Source organism: Lagopus leucura, unplaced genomic scaffold, assembly GCF_019238085.1.
Source record: "Lagopus leucura isolate 7727_CA_CO unplaced genomic scaffold, USGS_WTPT01 Super-Scaffold_100009, whole genome shotgun sequence".
Classification (NCBI taxonomy): Eukaryota; Metazoa; Chordata; class Aves; order Galliformes; family Phasianidae; genus Lagopus; species Lagopus leucura.
The window spans coordinates 23,548,260-23,574,553 of NW_024962266.1; the positions used below are offsets into that span (position 1 = coordinate 23,548,260).

At 40.5% G+C, this 26,294-nt stretch overlaps 1 protein-coding gene across 1 annotated transcript in view; it reads left to right on the forward strand.

The window, feature by feature from the left end:
• The first annotated feature begins 611 nt into the window (after nucleotides 1-611).
• Nucleotides 612-26,294, forward strand: part of ZFYVE9 (zinc finger FYVE-type containing 9) — a 55,270-nt gene continuing 29,587 nt past the window's right edge. The window contains exons 1-4 of the mRNA XM_042873664.1: nucleotides 612-685; nucleotides 14,384-14,487; nucleotides 20,967-21,071; nucleotides 22,436-24,516. Coding sequence (XP_042729598.1) covers nucleotides 21,002-21,071; nucleotides 22,436-24,516 — 2,151 coding nt within the window. The 5' untranslated portion in view covers nucleotides 612-685; nucleotides 14,384-14,487; nucleotides 20,967-21,001. The remainder of the gene's footprint in view (nucleotides 686-14,383; nucleotides 14,488-20,966; nucleotides 21,072-22,435; nucleotides 24,517-26,294) is intronic.

Consider the following 26,294-nt stretch of genomic DNA (forward strand, 5'->3'; position numbering starts at 1 on the left):
GTAAGCCGGGCCCTCGGGCTCCGGCCGGCGGTTCAAACCGGAGCCGTGCGCGGGAGCCGGCGGTTGTCCGCCCCCTCTTCAGCCCGGTGCGCAACGCGCACACACGGGCGAAGCGTTGGAGAGACGGTTTTGCTGACGGAGTCCGAGAGCACTTCTGAGTCCGCTTTTGTGAGGAGCCAGTGTGTTTTTTTTCTCTCTGGAGCTGCCTTTCAGCGGGTGGCTCCGCGCGTACCCCGGGCGTGCCGGTACCGCCGCGTCCGCACAGCGTAGGGCGTCCCCGGCTGCCGTTCGGAGGCGTGAAGTACGGAGCACCCGATGCGACGCGCGCGGCTCCCACACGCTGCCATTTGCGGGCGGCTCCCGGGAGCCGCGTCGCTCCCACTTGTGCGCGCGTATGGGCGTGCGATCCGGAGGTGGCGGGGCGGGGGTGCGTCAGGTGCCGCAGTGCCGTGCGCTGCCGCTGGGCCCGGCCAGGGGGCGCTGCCTGCCGGGAGCTGCGGCGGCCTCGGCCGCGGAGCCAGCGAGCGGAGCCCGGCTGGCGGGCGGTGAGAGCGGGCGCCGGTCTCTCCAGCGCTCGCGGGGACAGCGGGGCCCGCCCGGGAGCGAGCGGCGGCGGCTGGAGGAGCGCGGCCCCGGGGGGATCCCCCTCGCCATGCAGACCCGGCGGCGCCTGCCGCCCGCCGAGGTGAGTGAGCCCGGCCCTCCTCCGTCCCCGGGCTCGGAAGGCCGAGGAACCCCGCTCCCCAGGCCCCTCTACTCGGAGCGAGGCCCCGCGGGCGGCCAGGGAGGGCTCCGACGCCCGAGCCGAGCCGGGAGCACCGGGAAGGGGGGGGTGGGGATAACGCGGAGGCTTCGCGTGCCCCTCGCCCCGCCGCTCTCGTCCCTCGCGTGCGGCCCCGGGGTCGGGCGCCCGGCCGAGGGGAAAGCAGCGAGCTCCCCTCGGCCCTGCTGGCCCCAAACCGCCGTTCTCCGCCGTCCCTGGGTGCTGCTCCCCGGCCTGCCCCTCCCCCGGCACGGCCCCCGGAGGAGGACCGCTCGGCGGGCTCCGCAGCCTCCCCTGGACCCCCTCCGTGTGCCGCTGCGAGGCTCCCCCCCGCCGCCCCGGGCCTGGCCCAGCGCCCCAGAAGGGCGGGGAGGATCCCCGTTTGCGTCTCGTGCGCTTTTTATGGCTGGATCCGCGCTCTGTCCCCGGGCGCTGAATGTGACTTGCTCATCGCGATGTGTAACAAGTCCCTCCTGCAATGGTGGTGGTGGTGGTGGGGGGGGGGGGGGGATGGGGCCAGCGGGCGGGATGCGTTTTGTAACATCTCTAATTAAGCGAAACTGTGGTCGTGTTTCAGTCCAGGAATAACCGGCACTTGGGGCATGTCAGACTCCGTGCAGAGGTGGGTTAGTGACCTGCTCTTAAATGTTAGGGTTAAAGAGGTGCGTGTGATGAAGGGCAGCTGGAGAACTGCTTTTATCTTCTAACCACACTGAGAACCAAGTGGCAGCTGGGAATTGATAGACTTTCTGTTTTGGTGTTATTTTGTTTATTTATAGAGATATTACTGATTGTTTTGTGACAAAGCTTGTGTTTTTTTTTTTCTTTTTTAAAAAAATCTGTCAGAGGGTTTAATTCTTACACATGCTTTCATTCAGTTCAGAAATTAGAAGTTGACTAAATAGGGAGTTTCAAAATCTGGTGACCTTCACATTAAGTGTGGTTGGATAGGATTAGAATTCCAGAACAACGCTGCCGTCAGTATGTTGGTCCAGGCTGAACCCAGAACTGAAAGGGGCTCAATAAGCAAATAAAGATATTCTGCTTGAATAAAAGCTTTTATTTTCTTTGGACAGCATTTATTGACCATATGATGTTTTAAAGCTTAATTAGCTTTTATTAGCAAACCATTTTTGATTGCGTGGAATGAATCCTGATCTTAGATGTACCTTCAGTGATTAAAACAACAGAATCCCTTGTTGTTTGTAGCCAGTGGTGCACTTTCTTTCTTCTTTAAGTTATGGCATGCAAAGCTACAAGAACCATCTCCTTGACCCAAGAGAGACAAAATTAGAAATCTCTCCACAGAGGTTTAGGGAATCTGAAATGGAAGCTGAAAAAGGACCTAAAATCTCAGCTGTGCCTCCATCTAATTCAGACTCTGATACAAACCTAATGAGTTATCATCTTCAGACATGTTGTGGTGGGTTCTGTAATTGTCCATTTTCTTCTTTCGTTTGTGAGGGAAGAAGAAAAAACACCACAAAGCTGCAATTCTGAGCCCTGATTTTAGGTGTTAATTCTGTGCTAGCTTTGAGTCAGTTATTAGGCAAGAGATTAAATACTTTCAAATGCTCGTTTCAGGATCTGAGACCTGGGGCTAAGGCTGAGATGAAATACAGTTTATTTCAGTTAGGGAAGCCTGACTATGGCTATCTCAGGGAACAAAGGTAGAGACTGAACAAAGAGGCAATATTAAAACTTGTGGTCAAGGAATGATGAGCCTTTTAATGTATGTTGCTGTCAGTCCACCAGCTCTGCAAACCATAGTGGAAAAAAGCTTGTTAGTTTTGTGTTTTTATGGGCTCTGTATGTGGTTGTTTTGCAGAAGGATTAGAGTGAAGTTTTGCTGTAGAATAGAAGTTGACAAAAAATAAGTGGCTTTTGGAATAAATTATGTATTAATATTTTGTTGATCAGAATGATCTCCCTGATGCACTAAGATAAGAATCTTCACATAATTTTGAGCTTCTTGACAAAAAAAAAAAAAGAGGGATGATAATTTCCATGGTTAGTGTGTGTGCTGATGAATTGCATCCAGATCATTGTTAGAAGATACCAATATATTAATAGAGTACTTTGAAACCTTTATGCAAATGCTGCTGTTTTTTAAGTGATTGAGATTAAATTGTTGAAAGAGATTACAGGAATCCTGTTTTAGGGCTCTGCTTGTGATGTCTTATGAGACTTGAACTTTGAAATGGACGGAGATGTCAGCTGACATGCAAGGTTTGGGCCTTGAGAAACATTTCAGTACAATGACTCTGTAAGTTCACAAAGCTTTTTTTACTGATAATAAATATATAAGCAAATGTAAATGGGTGAAACAAGTGAGAGTTTTAGGAGACAGAAACAGCTTTCACTTCTCTTGACTTTGTTTTGATTACATCTTGGACATTTGGGAAAATTACATCCCTTCATGTAAGTGGATGGGAAGTTTGAAAAGATATACAGAGAATCCTTCACTTACACAGTAGTTTCTACTGAAGTAGAATTCAGAATATCTACCCATTCCAATGAGTTTGACTAGCAACGAGAGCAAAACTTGCTATATTGTTATCAAAAGGGTAAGTGTTATAGATCATGCTGTAAGAGAGAAGTAGAAGTGTGCAACATGGATGCTCGTTCTTCCGAAATAACAGCGAGTCAGCATGAAGTTGCCTGAAGGCAAAAGGCAGAGAAAATCTGGCAGTGGTCACTTAAACTATTATAAAGGGCTTTACTAAAGTCATTTTTAAATTATGGTTGTTAAAGGCACTGTAGTATGTGGCCAGGAGCTGAGGGGTGACAGTACTGCATAGGCTGTTCCTACACAGTTCGTTCTCTAGCTCAAGTGGGAGTTAACTTAAAGAAGCAAGTCCAGACAACCAGATTTTACACATAGTTCTGTTAGAGTAGAATAAAAAAGGCAAACAAAAAAGTGAGAAACTATGTGAAAAACAGAGTCACAGTCAGTAGATGTTTCCGTGTTAGAGCAAGTGTGGAGCTAGAGTGCTCTGAGCAGTACTGGTACAAGCTAGGACAGTAGTTTTGTGTTGGTTTAATTCAGTTATGAAGATTGGTGAGAAGAGTTTAAAAAAACCCAAAACTTTGCTGTTGTTTTGTTTCTGTGTAAAATTTGGAGATGTCATTGTATGGCAGTGTGGCTGTATGTTCATGTCTTAAAGTGACAGTGTCCAAATGCAGATTTTTTTGAGTATTCTGTCCGGTGTACATTGGGAAATGTACAGGGACTTCAGGTTGGACTTCCACTTGCATTAATTTTTTGTTTTGCTAGATGTCCTTGAGTAGCAATTACCAATCTTTGTATTGAATCATTTTCAGATAGCACTCTGCATGCCACCTCTGTGTTGCATATAGAATATATAAATGTCTTGTTTGCTGTAAACATGGCTTATATTCTTAATGATTTGATGGCAACTGAAATGATGAATCTGCCTTGTGAGTCAGTGGGGTCACGTTAACATCAGTTGTTTAAGGGAATGTGTTGAAGATGCGGAAGCATTCTGATATGCAGCATCATCTTTGTTTTTCTATGAAGAGCTGTACTGCATGCTACTAGTTTATAGTTTTCCTTCTGTTTTCTGTACTTCTCTACCTCCCTTTTAATATCAACAAGAAGCATTTTTAAAATATATATATATTTTAAGGAATTAATTGCATAGTAAAGTGTAGTAGGACTTTATAATAGGAAGTAGTATTAATTTTTCTTAATAATTGTATTAATTTTTCTTAAAATTGTTTAGATTTCTGTTACTGGTTCAGTTCCCATGTGCTAACAAAGGTGAAAGTTTTCTGATGGAGGCTTGAGGCATCCACTGATACTCTACACAGTGATGCTGAGCCTTGTTTAGGGTATGGCTTTGTATATAAAACAATGCAATGCTATGTTCTTCTGTTTGTTAGCCTGACTGAAGTTTGCAGCGGTTAAAAAAAATGAGCTAGAAAAACTTTAACTGTTTTTTTTCTGCTATTATTTGTACATGAAAATACTTCACTGCAGATTTCACTTTGGTAACTATTTTAGGACCATTTCCCAGCAATTGGTGATTAGTGACAGAGGAATTGGGTATGATTGGAGATACTGGAAATGTTTTGAGCCTTTGCATGTATTGCAAAAATCTCTTGCCCTGTTAAGAGTCATAATTTGGTAGACTGTATTTTCTGTGTTTACTGGTAACGTTTCATTGTGAGTCTTGCTTACTGACTCGTGCTTCGGTTTTGCCAGAGTACATCCATGGGGCTGCGTAAAAAGGCAGAATGTTGAGGATTGGTCTCATGTTCCCTTTGTTGTTGTTGTTGAAGTGGTAGCTGGAAGGAACCTTCCTTCCGTCTTCCCAGCACTCGGATCAGAGGTCATTTCCTACCAGGTGATGATTGGCAATTAAGCCATGCTTATGTCAGAGATTCACGTGTGCTCTTTCAGTTACCCTATGTGCCATAGTTACCCTAGGAATCATTTGCCTTAGTCCTAGATTCTTGTAATGTTTTACATTACTGTCATGTGAAAGTTCTAGTTTATGATATACTGAAACTTTTTTATTTATAACTCAATCGTTATGCATGAGATCAGTGTAAACATTTATATTTTGTTTGGGGAAATAATAGGTGGAATACATGAACTACAAAATTCACAGATTGTATCTGTGAAGAAAACACATGCTGATACATTTCTCTAAAAAGTAGTACAATGAACTTAAAAGGAGTTGGTGATGTTCAGTGTAAGAAGCACATCAAAGAGCCTTCTAAATCCCATAGTAGCTTCTGCATTTGTGAATGACGTTGACTATTAGAGGAGCTTTTCAGTTTCCAGGTTCAGTTTTGTAGTGTCAAAACTCTTCTTTGAACTCAGTGCACATGTTGACTTGCCTGTTTGCACTCTGCATGTGATCTAGATGGTTGGTTCGGGGTTGCTGAGATAAGCATGAGCCATGTGTAAGTCTGAATGTACAGTAAATATGTAGTTATGATAAATTCAAAAATAATGGGCAAATCAGATGAAAATGTGTAAAACGTATTACTTGATATGTTAGCCAGTCAGATTATAGGAAGTCTGGGGGAGGTTACAGGGCAAAAATTGCAGATAGAAACAAAACAATCACAGATCTGGAGTTCAGTTATCATCTGATGTACTTAATTATTTTTTTTTCCTTTCAACCTGCTCAATGAAACTGTTCCCTCATTTTCTTCTTCTTCGTCAACAGCTTTGCTTCTGGTTTTTGTTCTTCCATCACTTCTCCCACTCTGTGGGTCTGTGGTTGCAGTGTTGTGTATTCCTTTGTGCTGTGCTCAGAGCTTGTGCTGAGCCTGGTGCGCCTCGCAAGCAGCCGCCTCTGGGAGGTGACTCTGGTGATGTGCTTGGGGGTGATTTGGGTAATCCTGCCCCAGTCATCTGCTGAAGATAAGGGACAGGAAGAAATTCAGTCAGGTGGTTCAGTTCTGGCCTTTGCGTTTGAGTTTGAACGAAAACAAGTTTGTTTCCACATGGATTGGGAAGTTCAGTGATTGAAGAGGCAGCACGTTTACTTTTTCTACTTGTGTGGTGGAACAAGAAAGGCAGGTGGGCTTCTGTTCTGTATTGCAAAAGTGGCATGGATATCTGGTGCTGGTGATTCCTTAAATAGCCATGGTATGAAGCAGAAGTTGTGTCTTTGCTCCCTGTGTGTGAGCTCCACCAGCTGCTGACTGGGGGTCATGCTGTCCTGTCTTCTTAGGACATCACAGATTCAGGGAAAGTGCTGCCTGATGTCATGCAACAGCGAGGGCAGGGAACTGGGCTTGGCTAAGCTGATGCTTAGAAAAGCTTAATGGTTTTCTTGGTTGAATGAGTGCAGTGTGTTGGTCAAGTCCTGCAGGCTGATACAGGAACAGGCATCACTGTGATTGAAGCAGTGAATATCTAAATGAACCTGGATTTCTGATGACCAGTTTTTTTCTGCCCGTAAGTATTCAGAATTTATGAGAGATTTTGTAAGTAGCGGGGAAGTTCTTAAATGGTCTGGTAATGAAGAGAACTGTGTTTGGTTTTAAATAAGGAGATGTGAGTTTTGTAGTCTATACTGAATATGGTGTTGTATGTATGCAAGTTCTTTGAAGTGCTTTGTAAGAGTGTTGTTCTACTATTATTAGATTGAAATCCTGTAGATTCAAATGGTATTTACCTCTTACTATCTCTTCCCTTCCTTCCCCCTCTGCAGTAACTGCAGCATTCTCACATGACACCTTAACTCTGGGTGCTGATTGCTTAGCTGGTTGCTCCCAAAAATGCATAAAGCAGCTGAATCCTGCTTGCCTTTTTCTTTGGAGAAGTGTCGTTTGGATTTTACTGTGCAGATACTCATTTTCATGAATGTAGGTTTTTGTTTCTGCCTTTTTAACCAGTACAAAAATAGTAAGTGAACAACGTGATTTCATAATCTTCATTTCCATAGGAAATCAAATAGAAAACTACAACACTTGATAAGTGATAGTACTGAACCCAGCATGTAAGTTCTTTTCAAATGTGTGTTACTAGAATTGTGAATGTTGAGTTTTCCTAGCAGAATGGAGAAGAGACAGAAATCACATGTTTAAGGTATACAGTTTTAACTATGCTTCATGAGCCAGTCATGTCAGTGTAATTTTTTATACCTTATCTGCTCTGTAATGCAGATAAATGAACTTTTAATATGAACTGAGATTGCATAACAGGCAAGTTTCCTCCTTGCCTATTAGGCTTTTTAAAATTTATCTGACAGTCTTTTAGAAGCCACTTGTTTTTCTGTATTACAGTGGGAATGCATGCTGTTGTCTGCATCTCAGACTTAGGTTTTGTTGAAGAAGGTGCAGCTGTCCCATCTGTGCCCTTTCTGTGCTGTGTACCCAGGTATAGGCAATCACTGTTTGCTGTCCTGTTCTTCAGCAGAGCACATTAGTAGTTACTGCATTACTGAGTTGCATCATGTGTGGAGTATTGGTTAGTTCATAATAAGTATATGCATAAAACACACTTACTGAACTAGTAACAAATTCTTTTTAATAGCCTGTGTATTGGAATAGCCACTTCACTGAAACAGCAAATTGCATTGATTCACACTGTGGCTGTGTGTAAATGATGAAAGCTGAACAGTATCCCAGTATACTTCATGTGTTGTTCTTTCTTGATACTTCTACTAGTGTAACTTTAAAAGGTCATTACTGTAAGCATCTGTCTGCCCACATACTTTTGTGTTTTCAAGAAATTAAATTAGTGCACTTATATTTTATTTACTTTACTTTTAGTTAATGTGTCACATGTAAAATGCATGTAAATCTGTAATAGATTTGCACATCTATTTTTTGTACTCTTCTGTGGAAGTGGATTTGAGTATGATGGGAATTAGAACTTCCTTACTGAGATTGGCAGGTAATATTTATGTGTATATTTAGTGTCTTTATTCCCTCATTCTTTTCCTGTAATGTCCTTTGTGGTTGTGTTTTGTCCTTGTTTATTTTTTGCCATTATGTGTCGTTTCTACACAGATGGCCTGTAGGTGCAATTGTACTTTTTTTCCTTGAGGAAATATGGACAAAGTGGCACTTTGGAGTTAACAAAGCTTGTCTAAACTTGATTTTGAACATATGGATGCTTGAGAGAAGCAGGGGTCTGTGCACATCTTGGGAGCTGGACATGGTATGTGTGTGTGTGTGAGAAATGGTTCTGTTGGGTAGCATTCAGTCCCTTCAGCACTGTTAAAGGATGTTAATGGCACTGGGTGTAAATGAGAATCATGCTCAGAAGCAGCAGTGCAGTGTTGCCATGGCTGAATTAAGTTATATTGAGTGAGTTACCAGTTACAGATGCCTTGAGACCTAACCCACAGTGACATCAGCTAGACCAGTTAGATTGTGATCACAAACATGGGGATGAACTTTCCTGCATTTCTTAAGACAAAAATAGTTCATAGTGTGTCAGTATTTGTGTGTATCTCAGTGTGGTATAAATAGGTCAGTACAATAGGAGAAATAAAATTGTTAGTAGAAATTAAAAGTTACTTCCTTGAGATGATTTCACATTGAAGGGAGTATGAAAGAAGCATTCGTGATCTTTGAGTTTGTTTTCAGACAGATGGGAATCTAGCTCTACAAAGGATTTGAGAAATAACAACTGTTTGCTGTCTGTTAAAATGATATTTCCTATTAGAAGTGTATGTGGGAAAGATTTTAGGTAACTGTCATTACGTAACTATCAAAAGAATAAATGTGTGACCAGAGCAGCATTGGAAAGAGGATGTGTCCAACTGTGCTGATAGAGGTGGCTTTAGTAAACAGTTAACTGATGTTCTGTAAGAGGTGACTGCAGACTTCCAGACTTCTTTTCTGTACAGGTTGGCCTTTCTCTAAAGAGCAGCTAAGTGCATAAATTGTGTCTGTTCTAGCAGCTTCTTTCCCCAATGGGTATAACTCAGAATTGATGGGCTGGTAAATGGTAGCAGAGTGGTTTCCCTCTTTCCTATTGTCCTTTTAATCTGTCCCATTCTGATCGTGTGGCAGTTCTGGCTTTTATTATCACATATGGATCTTGCTATCAGCACCTGCAGTATCAGTCCCCCTGGTTTTATAAAAAGGGCAGTTCCTTGGTATTTAATTAGTGATTCTGGGGGACCTTAGTCAGTTCTTCCTATATTGCCCAAATCTGAGAAATACCTGAAACAATGAACTGTGCAAAGGAGAGCTTATCACTCTCTACAACTCCCTGAAAGGAGGTTGTAATGAGGAGGGCGGTTGGCCTCTTCTCCCAGGTCACAGTGAATGGATGAGAGGTGATGGCCAAAAGTACACCAGGGAGGTTCAGGTTGGATATCAAGGAATCATTCTTCTCAGGAAGAGTGCTCACACTGGCACAGGCTGCCCAGCGAGGTGGTGGAGTCACTGTCCCCAGAAGTGCTGAAGAATCACAGAGCTGTGGCACGAGGGACGACGTGGTCAGGGAGCATGGCGTGGTGGGGGTGGGTTGGGGTTGGACTAGATGATCTTAGAGGTCTCTTCCAACCTTAGTGATTCTGTGAGGCAAGATTAGTCTACTCTGAGATGCTTAGCACTTATTCTGCATTTTAATTTAATTTTCAGATGAATAAAAGATAGATGACGGTCCTCAGATGTTTTTAAAATGTTAGATTGATAACACTACAGAATCCATGGACAGAGTAAGAAACACGACTTCATATTAATGTTTAATACACTGTAGTTGGATTCTTTATAGTTCACAGCATTTTAAACTCGGAGTTTTTAACGCTTCATTTTATACAACATAGGTTTATAAAACACTAAATTTTGAAGTGAGCTTTATGAACATGTGAGTAAGTTCAGGAAAGGATTTTCTCTTCTAGGAAAACTGGCATTGAAGGCAGCACTGCAGTGCAAAACTGTCTATCTGCTCTTTCAGAGAGCTGGTGAAGGATACTTCTGGAGCCAGTCAGAAGTAGTTATATAAGAAGCAGATGTGGTTCTTGTCTCCAGGTACTGATAGGCCTGCCTCGTTAGTGTGCTGGGAAAGGATGGGCCTTTTGGCAAGATGGTGTTTGCACTAGGAGAGCAAATCAATCTCTTTCTCATCAAATCAGTCAAAAAAGGTAGAAATTGGGAATTATATTCTACTCTAAGCTGTTATAAAGCAGGTGTCCTTCTCAGTTGAGCTGCTTTCTCTCATTTAATGGAGGGCACAGGTTGATAGTGTTGCTGTAATTTTTCTTGTCTCCCTGTTACTTCTGATGGTGATACTTTCTGTATGACTTCTTTGAAGTTGGCTGCTCTTCTGACTGCCTTGCTGCTGCTCTGGCACACGTGAATGTCTGCTCTCAGAAACTTGGCTGGAGACAGAAGTGAGAATAATAGCTTTAAAATAGCATGTGGAAAAGTAACAGGAAAAAATGCAAAATTAGTGAAATAATTACAGAAACTGTGTGCTGCTTCAGGTTTTGTCCATCTCTGTTTGTGGAATTATCCGGGGTGAAAGAGGACAAACCACCACGACGCTGAAATAGTTTCTTTTGTCAGCAGTCATGGGTTGAGAGCCGGGGTTGTATTACACAGAAATAGCCTGCCATGCCCCAGTCTACTCTTTGATTGATTTATGTTGACTAGCAGGAGTGCCAGAGAATTATGGTCATTAAAATGAAGCATAATTGGGCATCTTGAGTTTTTGGTGCAGGAAAAGGATTAGCAGGGACTGTCTTGTTTGTATTTGTTATAATTTCATCTCTTCTGTTTTTAATATTTCTCACTGAGTGGATTTAAGGCACATTTTAATGGAATTTTCACATTTTAGACAAGGTATTTTTGAAAAAAAACCTTTGAATTTTGAAAACAATTTTTTGGGGTCACATTGCACACTACTGGCTTAACTTACTAAGAGAGCAATTCATGTTTAATTCGTGGTCTAATCTGAAGCCCTTGCCTCTGCATGTGACTCAGATAGAGCTACTGCTACACCACAGGCATTCTCTCATGCCCCCCCTTCCTTCTGTTTGGCACACGCTAGATGAAAACAGCCCAGTAGTGTCTTTGTATAGGATGAATAGCTGTTTGAGAATTGATGAAGTTCAGGAAAGACAACAGCACTGCAGAATGAGGCTTCCATTCATTCCTTGGTCTGGATGTGTGCTGTCCATATGGGTGCTGTTGTGACAGCATACCCTGAGACTGGTGTGGAGGACTGGTTTGTGGGAGGAACAGTCCTAGGCAGTAGTCTGTCTTTCTATTTACATTAATTCTTGAAAAGTAATCAAACACATATGTGTGAAACTTGATGCTTCATCTGTGAGAGGCCAATAGGAACAGTTACAGTGATAAACTGCACAAGATAATTTACCATTGTTCAAAGCATTTCATCACTTGAGTGAAGGAGAAACCCCACCTTTTCCACATGTGAAGACTTACAATTCAGATTAATTGAAAATAATTTGTTTTGTCTAATTGATGTGTGACCTGAAGCTCGTTACCTGTTTCCACTCCTGCTTAAAGTATTTTTCTTTTTGCAGCTTTCATTCTTGCAGTGTTTGAGACCTGAGTACATTCATTGTGTGTCATCTCTCTGAGTCTCCCATCTGATGGTTCCAGTGAATAGACAAGTAGGAATTTAAGATACCAGCACTGAAATCTGGGTTTGCATTTATGATAATACCTTATTCAATTACTCTTGCAATAACAAAGTGCATTAAAATGGCTGCAGATGTACTTCTGCCTACTCAAAGACATCTTCTCACCGATAGCACATTATAGAGGATCTGTAGTGTAGTGATGGGTTGGATCCTTGCCAGTAGATGGAAGCCTTTTTTAGCATCTCTTCATGCTTTGAGTTTTCTGCATTTTTTAATTTTTTTTACATAGTGTCAAAATTGCTGCTCTTTCAGTCTCTTCATTTATTGTAAGCTATTCCAATTCCTATTCGGATTATTTCCATTTGGTTTTGTAAACATTTTTTACATTCCTTTTTGTTGAAAATATTTTTAACGTTATATTTTTAGAGCGCTCTCTTTCTGTTCTTCATCCTTTCTTTATTCTGGGCACGTCTCTGCTTGTCAAATTTCTCTTCAATTTCTGTTTTGCCTTTGCAGTAATTGGCAGACGCCCTCTTGGAGCTCCTGAGGGAAATCATATATGTAGTACTTTAACCAAGAAGCACCTGAGTGATATTACCGTAGGGCAGGAGGCAAAAAGTTCAGCCAACCGTCAGCAGAAGAGATAAGAAACTGTGAAATGTACCAAGTAAGCAGTCTGGAACAGCAGAGACACAGGGCCTCCTTCCTTTGTGGTCTTATGTTTCAGTAGATACACCGTTTTTAGGTGGAAATATATGTTAGGTTGTTGGTTTTTTTTTTTAAAGTGTGATGGAACCATGCTCATGTTACATGGTAACAGCTCTTCAAAGCTTTCTCTTCAGAGGCTGGTTATGATTGTCTGAATCTGTGTTCCTCTGTGTTAAAGGCAAAAAATTATTACATGGTAAGAATGGAACTAGGAAAATGAGTCAGAATAAAAGCAGGGAATAGTAAAACTATATTATTGCTTTGGATATTGCCTTCCTGCTAGGCTTGCTGGCTTAGAGCACTGGTAACAGCACAGCGTGTTTCAGCTGTGCGTTGCTAGGTCTGGTCCATTTCTGATTGGCAGAGGTTGAAGTTTGTGGTTAATGTATGACTGACTGCTTAGTGTGAAATGTGTTTGATGTTCCTGATGGCCTAGTCATAAATTGCAAAGAGGATTGTCTTGCAAAAGGGTCGTGGAAACCAAATCATTTTCTTCTGTCTACAGACCAGTAAGGAGCATGGTGAGAATACCTTGCTCAGCTGCCATGTTACTTCACATCTCATCATTCTGAAGACTTTCAGTAGAATTGAATTTTTGCACACCTTCATTTTTGTGTGCATTAAGAAGCTCACCTGAAGAACCTTGTTTACAATAATTGTTAATATTTCCCAAATATCCACAACTCAGCTTATAGGAGTTGAAATACACATGGCATGAACGTTTTTATTTTGCCTACAGGAATGGTTCTGTTGGCAGGCAAAGCTGTGCGATTTTATTCTGAATTTGGAAATGGCAGAGTGCTCCTGTTCAGTTCATTAGTTTCCTGGAATTATTACTGTAGTTTATTTCTGAAAAGAATAATGAACAACCCTGGGCAATTTGTAGTGTAACACCGAATATTGTTTTAATGTGTGGAAAACTGAGGGTTTTTTTTTGTTTGTTTGTTTGTTTTTTGTTGGTGCTGTTTATTTGTTTTTTGCTCTGTTTGTTTGTTGGAGTTGTAAGATAATTATTTTTTCCCTAGCATACATGCAGCTGCTTCATCAGAGTGCTAATAAATATTTCAGCTGCCTAACAGGTCAAATACTGGTACCTTAACTTATTGCAGTCCTTGTTCTTGTTTGGTTGTTAAAGCCTTTCTTCTTTTCTCATGGCTGTGTTGGGTTCTTGAGCTCTGTTGTGTGCCAGGATGCAGACCATGAAAATGATCACCTGGTCTTGAAAAAATCTGTAATTAGGAGAACAAGGGACTTCTGAAGACTTTTCTGCCTGGGTCTTCTCTGCTATTAAGTGTTGATGCCATGGTGGTATTTGAGAGAATAAGCTGATTGGAAGTGAAGGGAGCCCAGGATTGTAGGAGGAATAATTTGTAGACAAAAACAGTTTAGCTACAACAAAATCAGTGGGAAGCTGATAAACGCAGTTTACAGAACTCAGAGGGTCATGAATTTTTGTCTAGTATCAAAGCTACTAGCTTCTTATTTTTGGAAGGCCTACTGTAATGTAGTGTAATGAACTTTAGAGACTAATTTTATAAATATAGCATTGCAGTCAAGGTCACAAGGGATACAAAAACAATTAGAGTTGCTGTCTCATTCTGTGAGTTTAGGATTAAATGAAGAATAATTGTCAGTAGGTAGCAATGTGCTTTTTATGAGAAGCCTTTTTCATGAGAATATTGGTGTACAATAGTGACGTAGTGCATAGACCCCTGAATTAAAAGCTGCATATGTAATCTAAATCATTTAGAGGCTTGCAGCATTTGCCATATGTATCTGTGTTAGCAGTGTTGAAAAAACGTGGTTTGTGGCAGAACTACCAGTTACAAAATGCGTATTTATGTTTTCTTTTTAGGATCAAAAAGAACACACTGATTCAGCAGAACTGGCTGATTGTGCTGCAGTCATCATGAGTAGGCACAGGGTCATTCGTTTCTTAACAAATGTATAAGAAAAAAGGTAAGAGGCAACTTCTCTTTAGAATGTAATGGCTTAGGGATTATGTATGTGAAATGCTTGAGTTCTTATGTATGTGTATGGATTTACATTTATATGTGCACCCATATGTTATCTTGTACCTGAGATAATGGAGTATTTTTAGCATTTTGTGATTTAGATCTTTATTGAGAGTACTTGTCTTGTTACAGAGCAGAGATGTCTTGTTTTCCTTGGGGTGGGGAGCAGGCAGTCTTTCTTCCTTGGTCTGTGCTGTAGGCAGACCTTATCACTTAGAAGTACAACTAATGCTGAAATCTCTAAACAGGGTGTTCATTAAAATAGAGGTGCTTGACTTTGTATTCCCAGAGCAAATAATATAAAAGTCACTAAAGGGAGCTGCAAAAATACATGGACTTTTTCCTGAGATTGAAGATGGTCTTCAGGAGCATTAGAATTAACAAATCAGTTTGTCCAGTTGATAGTCAGTTCTGTGTTGTCATGCAATGAGAAGATGACATTTTCTGGATTCAAACTCAGGATGAAGTTTGTTTTCAGTCTGGTTGTGCCCCTTGTGATTTTCAGCTTAGGAGCCTTTCATATGTGTTATTGTTGATGGCTACAATAAACTACTTGAGTATGTTGTTAGTAAGTGTTTACTGAAATTTGTATGTTTACAGTTCTGTATTGAAGCAGAGAAGTCTGCACACAAGGCAGTGTGATAGAAAGTCCTGAAGTCTTATTCTGCCTGTTTACGTACTGCCTGATGTGGAGGCCTTTTCTGCGACGTTAACAGTTGTATGCTGGTATTATTTCGTTTTGGTGCATTTTTTTAATATATAGTGTTAGTGTGATCATGTGCTAGTCATGTACTGTTAGAGTGGAGAAACTGAAATGCTGTCAGTTCCAGTGCTGAAGGATTCTTGAGGGTAATGTATGACATACAGCATGGAAAGAAGATCATAGGTTATGTAATTCCATATTGCAGAGAGTGAAACAAGTAAGTCTTGCCCTTTGCAGGTACAACACAAAGCCTATCTATTTGTACATATCCTTTCCCAAGAAAAAGCAGGCATGTAGGACATCTGAGCTATCTTGAGAGGCAGCCTCCAAGGTTAAGCCTGTTCAGAATACCAACAACTATTAATTAAGATCTTTCTGTCCTTTTCCTTGGTTCCCTCCCTCTCCAATAACCTACTGAAGTTTGTTTTAGGTCTAGATGCTGTCATGACTAGGATAGTAATTCTGCTTCTATATCTGACACAAACGTTCTGGTATATGAAGCTTTATATTTAGATGCTAAGGGAGGATAAAGTATATAATCTTGTTAAAACATAGGTTTTTAGGTTTTAGAGGCAAAGATGCTGTTTTGTGAAGAAATTGATGAGTAAAATGCAGAGTTTATGAATTGTGCCTGATCTGTGAGCCAACAGGAGCTTGGAGGTAATTGAATGTCAGATTGCATGTTCCTTTTGTGTTTCTTTTTTGTTTTGTTTTAATGTTTTTCACAGGATTCGAGGCTTATGTCTTCTGCTTGCACTAGCACGATATCCTCACATTGTTCATTCCAATATGTATTGGTTTAAAAAAGACATTTTTGGCAATGTGTAGCTAAAATCACCATTGAGATTTCTTCCTAATCTGTTCATGTCTTCATCCTTACTTTTCCGGAGTTTGATTTGTGTTTGCTTCTCAGCGTCTCTCCATGCCATGGCTTGAAGAGTGTCCCAGCTATGAATGATCCCTTAAAAAATGTCATTTCTTCTTTGAAACTAAGGGAAGGTTTGGGCTAGAATAATCCCCGAGCTGTCCCAAACTTTCTTAGGGTTACCTGTGAGTTACAATCAAATTTCCAAAAGCTTGTGAAGGAATATATATGGCTTTATTTATGTTGGACCATCAATATAAATATTTAAAATAAATTCTGACCCATGGAGACAACAGCTACCAGATTATTGTAGTGTGCTGTTTTAGAGCTTCTGTGTTATCTCTTTTGATCTGGCTGTGCAGTTGAAGTATTAGATCTTAAACTGGTAAATATAGGAGATGTTGACAGAGTATTGATCAAGAGGATTATGGTTGTATGTCAGGAACATGAGTGCTGATGCTCCTTTTCTGTCAGGAAGAGAGCAGTAAGAACTTTTGTGGATTTCACAGTTGTTTTTTTTTGCTTGGGTGGAACCCCAGGAAAAGTGTTGAAGTGTTCTTTAATATAAGAATTACAATTTTAAATGTTAGACCTGAGGACCTTTTCAGAGAAATACCTACTTGCATAGACAATGAGATCACATTTGGAGTAGCTGAGAGTTTAGTGACTGTGAGTTTAAAAATAAAAGGTTCTCTGCATATCCTGCTGTGTCATATGGGAAATAATGGTAATGTTTATTAAAAACATGTTTTCCCTCTTCAGTTTGTATTACGAGCATCCACCGGTCTGGATTTTGTCTCAGTACATGCTTGTGCACTTGCGTTTGAGCTTCAGAATTCCAATGGTTCCATGTAGTTGTTTAAATTTTAGAAGTATAGAAAAAAATCTCTTCACATATTGGACCAAAATTAAACTTACAGATATTAGATGTTTAAATATTAGTACTGCTTTTAATAAAATTATCATCTCATGGAATTGTTATGAAGTATTAACCCATTGGGATTGTAAGGGAATGGGGACAAAATTCCAAGTCTTGTTTACATGCCCTTGTTATTGTTAGACGTGTGGTTTCTGAAGCCTGAATACTTGTATTTTTTTGGTGTTTAGAACCATGATGTAAGATTTAAAAGCCAAACTCTGACTAAGGTAAATAAAAATGATAACATTTATTGTGAAAGTCTAACATTGCTCTCTTTGGTTGGGTGCAATTTGATGAGGGGGCTGGAACATCTCTCCTACAGCAAAAGGCTGAGGGAGTTAGGCATGTTCAGCTTGGAGAAGGCTCCAGGGAGACCTCATTGAGGTCCTTCAGTACTTAAAAGGAGCTTACAAATAGGACAAAGGACAACTTTTTACATGGTCTGATTAGGACAAGGGGGAACAGTTTTAAACTAAAAGGACTTTTAGTTAGAGGTTAGGAGAACATTATTTATTCAGAGGGTTGAGAGGCACTCTCACAGGCTGCCCAGAGAAGCTGTGGATGCCCCATCCTTAGAACTGTTGAAGGCCAGGCTGGATGGAGCCCTGGGCAGCCTGATCTGGTGGGAAACAACCCTGCCCATGGCAGGGTGTTAAGACTGGGTGGTCTTTAAGGTCCCTTCCAACCCAAACCATTCTGTGGTTCTGTTTCAGCAATCTTGTTGATTCATATGACAAACAAAAAAACACTGAATTTAGGAAATATTTGGGCAAAAATGCCTTACTGCTGTGCTGTACACAGATTTGAGTTAGTTCTGTCAGTGTTTCAGTCACGTTTCAAAGCTGTATGAATGGTCAGCTGTTGTGAATTCTTCTGAATGTCTGAAAGATACACAAAGTCAAAATGCAGTGGTTTAAAGAGTTACTTTAAAGCATGTTTTCAGCAACTGTGTAATCAGCCTCACATTCCTTCCCCATCAACTTGCTTGACATTAATCATTATCTTCCCTAAAATAAACAAAACAGAAAGATCACTGCTTGGAGCCTATTTTGGGGCCACCCGTACTGTGGTTTGAGTTTATGCCCAAGTGAATGCCTTGACTGCATGTCCTTTTTGACAATGGCAGTGCACTGAAATCTGATGGTGGTGGTTTCAGAGAACGTCACAGTTTAACTCTGTTAAACAAGAATTCTGGATGTTGCTTTTTAGTCTTACTGTGCTTCCACTGACAAATATTATTTGTATCATTGACCCTAGCGATGGGGTTTTGCTAGATTGGAATGTTATCATTGCCGTGTAAGTTAAATCTGTTACACATGGATGTGAAGTTATATGGCATTTTGTATAAAAGGATTTTACTGTAGTGCATTAACTGAGGCAGATGTTCAGAACTCTGAGTGCAAAAAAAAAATGATGCAAAACATTTATTGGAACAGATTCTAATTAACTTCAGTATTGATATTTACAGAACTGTTCTAGGTGCTTCTCATCAAGATATTGAAAGGAGTAGAAGGGAAAGGTGCAAGAGAACCTACAAACTCTTGCAGTTTGGTTGTAGTTCAAATGAATTGAGTGTTTGTATGTCTAAGGAGAAGTATTTGCTTTGGATTCATTGTATAGTAAATGTAATTGTTTTAGTTAAAGCACTGTGGAAGATTTATAATGCCTTGACTGGGCAGGCAGGATAGGTCAGCAGGACCTTAAAGTAGATGCCTAAGGGATCAAAGAGTACACTGCCACAGCTAGAGGTCAGAACTTGGCTTTACCTTCTTCAGGAAAGCAAGTATGTTAAATAATGTAAAAATTAATGTTGTAGTAATTGAAACTTGTTGATGCTTTCCTCAAATTGTAGAAATACACAGATAACATTAAAACAATGTCTAGTGTCAAATGAGGAAGTTTCTCTGACTTGTTTCTTGTCTGTATCTCTTGTGTAAAGGAGCTGGTTTTTAGTTGAGCTGGAGTCTAGCTGTCAGGTCTAACACTGTTTCTTATTGCAAAACAAGGTTCTCACCCCTTCCTCCTCCATTTCTATATTTCACAGCATTTGAAAGCCAGCTCTGAAGAGAATATTTTGGATGGTGTTCAGAGAACAGATCAAATCAAGGTCTCTCTTTATGGTATATGGGTTATGACACACATTTCTCAGTGAAAATGCCTTCACTGGTAGTGTTTTCAGGAAATGAATCACAGTGTCTTGTTGCTCTAAGTCATCAGTAGCACGAAGACCATCTTCCCACTGTTGAGGTGTAAAGGTGAAAATGTTATTTATTATAAGGAATTGTAGAAGGTTATTTAATGGATTTAGTTTTTTTGGTGTGTGTTTTTCTTTTTTTCCCTTTTTAATCTGAGTGTTATCTCTTGATGGAGCTGCTTACTTCTGTGCCCTTTGCTAGATGTCTGGTGCTTGCCTATCACAGAAACAAGAATTCTTAAAGCAGGCATTTTAAGAGCTAGCATAATTCTACTAACACCTGTTTACTCCTACTTTTCAAGTGGGGATCTTTGAAGCGTCTCTGAGAAATGAGTGAATCAGAATACTGCTAGCCTAGGAGACATTACAAAAACAGAAACAGAGTTTAGGCTACTTGTTCAAAGCTGTGTGGACTAATCAGTGGTAGCATGAAGCCAAAAGCTGGATCTTCAAATCGGTGCATAGTTGGTTTTCTGGGCAGTGTTATTTTCTGACTGATGCTGGAGCAGTTTTGCTCTCATCATTATGGTGATCCCTACAGTTAGACATTAATGTGGCAATACAAGGAAGGCTGCACTGACATCATCATTTGGCTTTTGAAATGGCTTAGAGAGTATTGCTGGCTCTGACTGTTCTGTTGAAATGCTCAGGTCGAGGTCAATGTTTTCTTTGAATGTAAAAAGTTGAGACAATGCTATCAGATGCTGAGGTAAGCATTGATGGTGAGCTGGGAGGGTAAAAGCATGTGACTGGCTTTGATGTTTTCAGGGCTGTATTGTTGATTGTATTTTTGCCCCAGCAGTTAAGGTAGCAGTTCTTTCAAAAGTCCTTCTCTCCTTCCCTGTGTATTGTGGTGGAAAGAAAATCTCAGTGGTCTAAATAATGATGAAAATTGCAGTGATATGTAATGAAAAGCTTGAAACATGAGAAAAATAATGTTTTTTTGTACGTAGGTTGCATTTTGCTCACCTCCAGTTAATGCTGCAAAAGGAAGAACTACATGATTTTCACTTTTTTTATACTATCCTAAAAAGAATTTTCTAAACATAGATTTTCTAAATTGCAGAAATCAATTTGATGTGCTTCTTGTGTATATTATTCTCCCAAGTCCTGAAAAGAAAATCCCTTTATTTTGGCCTCCGAAAAAAACCTGTAATTAACTGGGAAATGTGCAGAATGAAACGTGGAGACACACACACACACACACACACACACACACACACACAGCATTTTCTAAGTTCTGTGGTGTGGAATACATTCTGCTTAGAACTGACACAGGTTTGCAAACCCAGTTTGGTTACTATTTTTTATTCATCTGATGAGGATATTTTCTGTTCCTCTAACAGCCAGCATGTAAAAATGAACCTGCATTCTTCAAATGTTGTTTCTGCAGACACCTGGTTTACATCAACACTTCTACTTTGTGTGTGGCAAGATTTTAAAAAGCATATTCTTCTGCACATGTTCGTAAATGCTATAAAAAAATCAACATTTTTTTTTTGGCTTATATGCTAACTTTTTAAAGATTACTTCTATAAACTTGGAGATAATATTAAAATCTTAAAGCAAGTTTGGGGAGGTGGTTAATCTGAATTAAGCGAATTTAAACACACAAATAATTTATAAACTTTTGTTTTATGAGTGTAATATATTTAAAATGTGATTTACAGATGTCTTCTTTGCCTCTTAAAACAGAGGAACAGAAATGTAGATACGTGATTGTACTTTATTCTGTTTGTCAGGTTCAGACAAGAATCTGGTGGTCATTCCCTGACAAATGGAGAACTATTTCCAAGCAGAGGCGTATAACCTCGATAAGGTTTTAGATGAATTTGAGCAAAACGAAGGTGAGTAATTTTGAACGAGATCACAGATGCGTGATGTTCCATAGGGAAAACCAATGGAAAGGGGGTGGTCTGTGATAGAATTTTGGTTTTTTTGAGTTACAAATGTATCTCAAAATTTGGAAAATGTATCTATTGATGTGATATGGAGTGTGTTCAGAACTTGTTAATTGCATTTTCTTCAGCTTCCATTCATCTTGTTTATTCATTTTAAATATTTGTTCCTCTCTAATAGAAAGCTTTCAATAAACATTTCAAAGAAAGGCTTTGTGGAGTTTCATCTCAATAGCTATATTTTTTGTGATTCGTTTTAAACAAATGAGACCAAGTGTCTTTATTCTAAGCAGCTTTTGTAGTTTTGTGAGACTCAAGCATAGAAATGTTTTATTAGGTGATGTAAATTTCATGAGTTATGATATTTGAAGTATTAAAGTTTTGCTTTGTCTAATTGCTACGTCTGTACTGTGAAAGAGGCTGAACGTCATGGGAGTCTTTCTAGGCATTTCAAGCTATGTAAAATATATTAATTGATACTTTTAAAATTGTTTGTCCAAATTCACAATAGAATCATAAAATGCTTTGGATTGGAAGGGACCTTGAAGATCATCTAGTTCCGACCCCCTGCTAGAGGCAGGGACGCCTCCCATTAGACCAACCTGCTCAAAGCCCCATCTAGCCTGGCCTTGAAAGCCTCCAGGGAGGGGGCATCCACACCTCTCTGAGAAACCTGTGCCAGTGTCTCACCACCCTCACAGTAAACAATTTCTTCCTAATATCCAGTCTAAATCTACCCTCCTCCAGTTTAAAGCTATTTCCCCTCATCTTGTCACTACATGCCCTTATGTAAGAATTCCCTCTGTGGCTTTCCTGTAGGCTCCCTTCAGTTACTGGAAGGCTGCCAGCAGCTGGTGCTGGGAGTTGCTCCCCCCAGAGCCTTTTCCAGGCTGAAGAGCCCCAACTCACTCAGTCCCTCCTTGTAGGGGAGGTGCTCCAGTCTTCTGATCATTTTTGTGGCCCTCCTCTGGCCTCACTCCAACAGCTTGATGTCCCTCTTCTGTGGGTCTTTCATCAACCAGCACATCCAAATTCTTCTCCTCAGGGCTGCCCTCAAGCAGTTCTTCACCCTGTATCTTGGATTCGACCTGATACTAATTGGATAGATCTAAAATTCTTAAGTTGCAGAAACATCTTGTAATGAGACAATTAATGGTCTATCAATTAATGGTTGATCAAGGATATTAATTTTACAATTCTACCAATATTTGAATATCTTTTCATTTATGTTTGGGATGTTCTAATGCCACAGAGTTAATAGAATCTACTAGGACAGTAGTTTTTCATATTAATAATGTAAACAATTTTTTCAGATGCTGCTGTTTCACCTACACTGTTGGGTGCAAAGTGGAATCAGATTCTAGATCCGCCTTCACGTCGTCTGTCGTATAACCCGACTGTGGCTGATGCGAATGAAGCTACAACTCCTAATGAATGTCAGCAGAGATTAAAGTCGTTCTCCTTGTCTCATTCAGTGACTACACCAACAGGAGGAGAGGATCACTGTGCTAATGGAAAGGATTTTAGCCTAAGCCCAGAGACTCCAGTCATGTGGATTGATGATCAGGCAGCAGCAGACGATCAGTTAATTAAAAGAAATAGTAGTCGGGATGATCAGTGTAATGCTGTGGAATCTGGAGAAAAGAAATGTGGAAGTATAGCTTGCTTGCCAGAGGAGAAAAATGTACTAGTGGTGGCAGTTATGCATAACTGTGACAGAAGAACACTGCAAAGTGGAGACTTGCTGGATTGTAAAAATTACAACAGTCAGTCCCTAATGGACACTATTAGCTTTACACTGGATAATGAAAACCAACAGAGTGATGAGTTTAGTGTTACTGTAAATGGATCCATGGAAAAAGATGCAGATACAGAAAAGCAAGTAAATTGGCTATGTACCGAAGATGACTCTAGAAGTAATTTGTTCAACGCTTCATCTGAAACCTTGACCGTTGCATGCCCCTCCTCTTGCTTAAAGGATGATTTTAATATGAGTAAAGATTCATGGCTTTCAGAAGCTACAGCTGCAGGGATTAATACAGTGACTCTCTGTAAGAGACCTGTTGATGCTATCATTAAAATGCAAGAAAATTGTGTATCAGTTGAAAATTTTAGTAGTAAAGCCATTCCTCAGAGAACAGATCTAGAAGTTAAAAACTTTTCTTCTGGTTCAAGTAATGGAAGCTTAGGAGAAGAAACAACCCAACAAATATGTTCTAGGGTATCTGGGCTTGAAGAAACTTGTCAATCTAATGTGGTTGGAAGTGGCAGCTACAAGGAATGTGTTGCAGAACATTTTACCTCTGAGGATGGTAGTGCCATTGAAGGTGAAGTCATTGAATGTGGTAAAAATCTTAGCACATCTGAAGTGCTCGGTATGGGAGAGTGTTACCCTGAATCTCAGGAGATGACTAATAGGGAATTGACTAGATTGAATGAGATTAATGATAAGCAAACTGTGGAAGAGAATGAAAGACTTCTGCAGACAAAACAGCCTGATGAAGCATGTAGTAGAAACAGAGAAGGTGGAGATGGGAAGATGGAGGCAGACATAGACTTAAAAGGGACTGGTACAGACGAGCCTGAAGGGTCCAGTCTCTCTGATGCGACAGGTACATCAATAGCAAGCTCTCTGTCTAATGGTTGTGATTCCTATGGAATGCAGAACCCAGTTGTTCCTCATGTTCCAAAGACTTTACCCTCCAAGGAAGACTCGGTAACTGAGGAAAAGGAGATAGAGGAGAGCAAGTCAGAATGTTATGCGAATGTTTATGAACAGAGAGGAAATGAGACCATAGAAGGAAGTGGTCTTATTTTAAACAGTGCTGGTGACCACGTAAAGAAGAACTATATACATAATCTCTGTAGTCAGGTGCCATCCCTGCAAGGGCAAACTTCACCAAAACCAGTGACTAATCTGCAGTCTGTTAGTGTTCCTTTTGGTGGTGCAAGACCAAAACAACCTACAAATCTTAAATTGCAGATCCCAAAGCCATTATCGGACCACTTACAAAATGATCTTGTTCCCCCAAACTGTGGAGGTAGTAGCAAAAACAAAAATGTCTTTGTTAAGACACAATTAGGGGATAACTTGACAGCAGATGTGTTTCCTGGTGAAGCATCATTAAATGCCCCTGTTACCGACACTAATGGAGAACACATAGAAGAGTATGAATCTGGAATCTCTAGTAGTCCGTGCCTTGCAGTAGCCCCAGATAGTCCAGACAATGATCTCAGAGCTGGTCAGTTTGGAGCTCCAGCCAGAAAGCCTTTTACTACTTTGGGTGAGGTGGCACCAGTTTGGGTTCCAGATTCTCAAGCACCAAACTGCATGAAATGTGAGGCGAGATTCACATTCACGAAAAGAAGGCATCACTGCAGAGCTTGTGGGAAGGTGAGTTCCTAATCTTTGAGTAAGTTCAGAGCATGCTTTCAGTGCTTATACGGCGTAAAATCAAAACAGAACTTCCTAAGCAGCTGGTTGTACTTAACTGTGACATCTTCCTGAAAAGCTGTATTTGATTTGTGATGGAAAAACAGAAGTTTCTACGTTCTAATCTCTTTATGGTTCTAATGGGAAATAACTATTTGTATTTATAGGAGTGAGAATAATCCTGCAGGAGCAGCCTACTAGTTGATTGTAGTCATCAACAAGCATTGAATTCACGTAGAACTGATATGAAATGGGAAAGTGCAGGAAACTAGTTTGCAGAAATTACTGCATCAGTAATCCCATCAAAGGTATAGAAACATGGATGAGTGTCACGGTTTTATGTTTTTGGTTTTCAGTATTCCGCATCATAACATCACGTAGTGCACTGGGAGTTAAAGTGTTAGTGCTCCAGTCCCAGGTACCTGTCCCTGTGCATTACAGCAGTCATGGGATCTGGCCCATAAGGGTGGGGTGCTCTCTTACTGCCTGGCAGTGGGTGCTGGAGGTGCTTTCCTAGCTGTTCCAAGCTTTTCAGGTTCAACTCGGTCTCAGGAATTCTCTATCTCCTATCCTATTTGATCTATTAGTCTCAATTTCAATTAGATTGCATTATATTGTGTTATCTTGCATTCCAATACCATAGTTACTAAAATAAGTTTTCCTCCATAGATCGTTGCTGCTGTGTTTTGTTGTTTTTTTTTCCTTCCGTCCTTCCTGTTTGAACTGGTATTGTTACTGGTGTCTCCTGTGATTGATCAGATTTGACTTGGAGATTTTCCCCTTTGGCTTGAACCTCAGCTGGGAAACTCTCTCTCTCCAGAATAGTATTATATTGGGTGCGGTAAGCACAAGCCAAACCCCAAATAAGTTGTACCTCCTTAGATTTATGTAAGCTACACCGTCCCTGACTCAAATACTGGCTTAGTTTCTCAGGATCCCACAGGTGTTCAAGAGTGAAATCCCATGATGTTGCAGGTCCACATGATTCTAAAATCTTTCCTAAACCTCTCCATATTCCCTGCGAGTCAGCATTCTCTGGTTTTGGAGGAGACTCCTCCCCCTTATCATGAATGCCTTGGAATACATTCAGGGAGCCTGATAACACACACACCAAAATGAGCATTAATTCAAAATTCAAAAAACGTGTGACAGACTGAGAGGGAAGCCTGGAAACTGGTCTGAACATCGTGTTGTTTGTAAAATTATTCCATTTGGGATGTAGTTGTTCGTAAAATTAGCCATTCCATCTGGGATGTCAATGTCAAAATTCAAATCATACCACATTGCATATAGGTACCATACAGGTGTCTCCATCACTGCCCTTATTTGGCTATACATGAACACAATTCCACAACAAGTAATTATGACATTGATAATTGGCCAGTAAGTTGCAAGTGGCATCATGGCTTTTAATCCCTTACACAGCACCCCCATGCTAAAGAGGGCGTTCATTGCTGGTATCTGCTAAAAAGGGGTTACTGAATTGAAGCTAAGAAGAGGAGGAAAAAAATAAGGAAAGTAAGGAAAAAAAGGAAAAAAAGGAAAAAAAGGAAAAAAAGGAAAAAGGCACTGCCCAGACTAAGCAGTGCTCAGAGTTTACAAATATCCCAGAATACTGGCAGTACTCCTGGCCTTTCAAGGTCAAGTTTTCCAGCACAGAAACCTGAACTACTGATAATGCTCCCTAATGAAGCTCTCTGAGAGCAGAGAGAGATTTGTTCTAACAGTTAAAAAGCAGC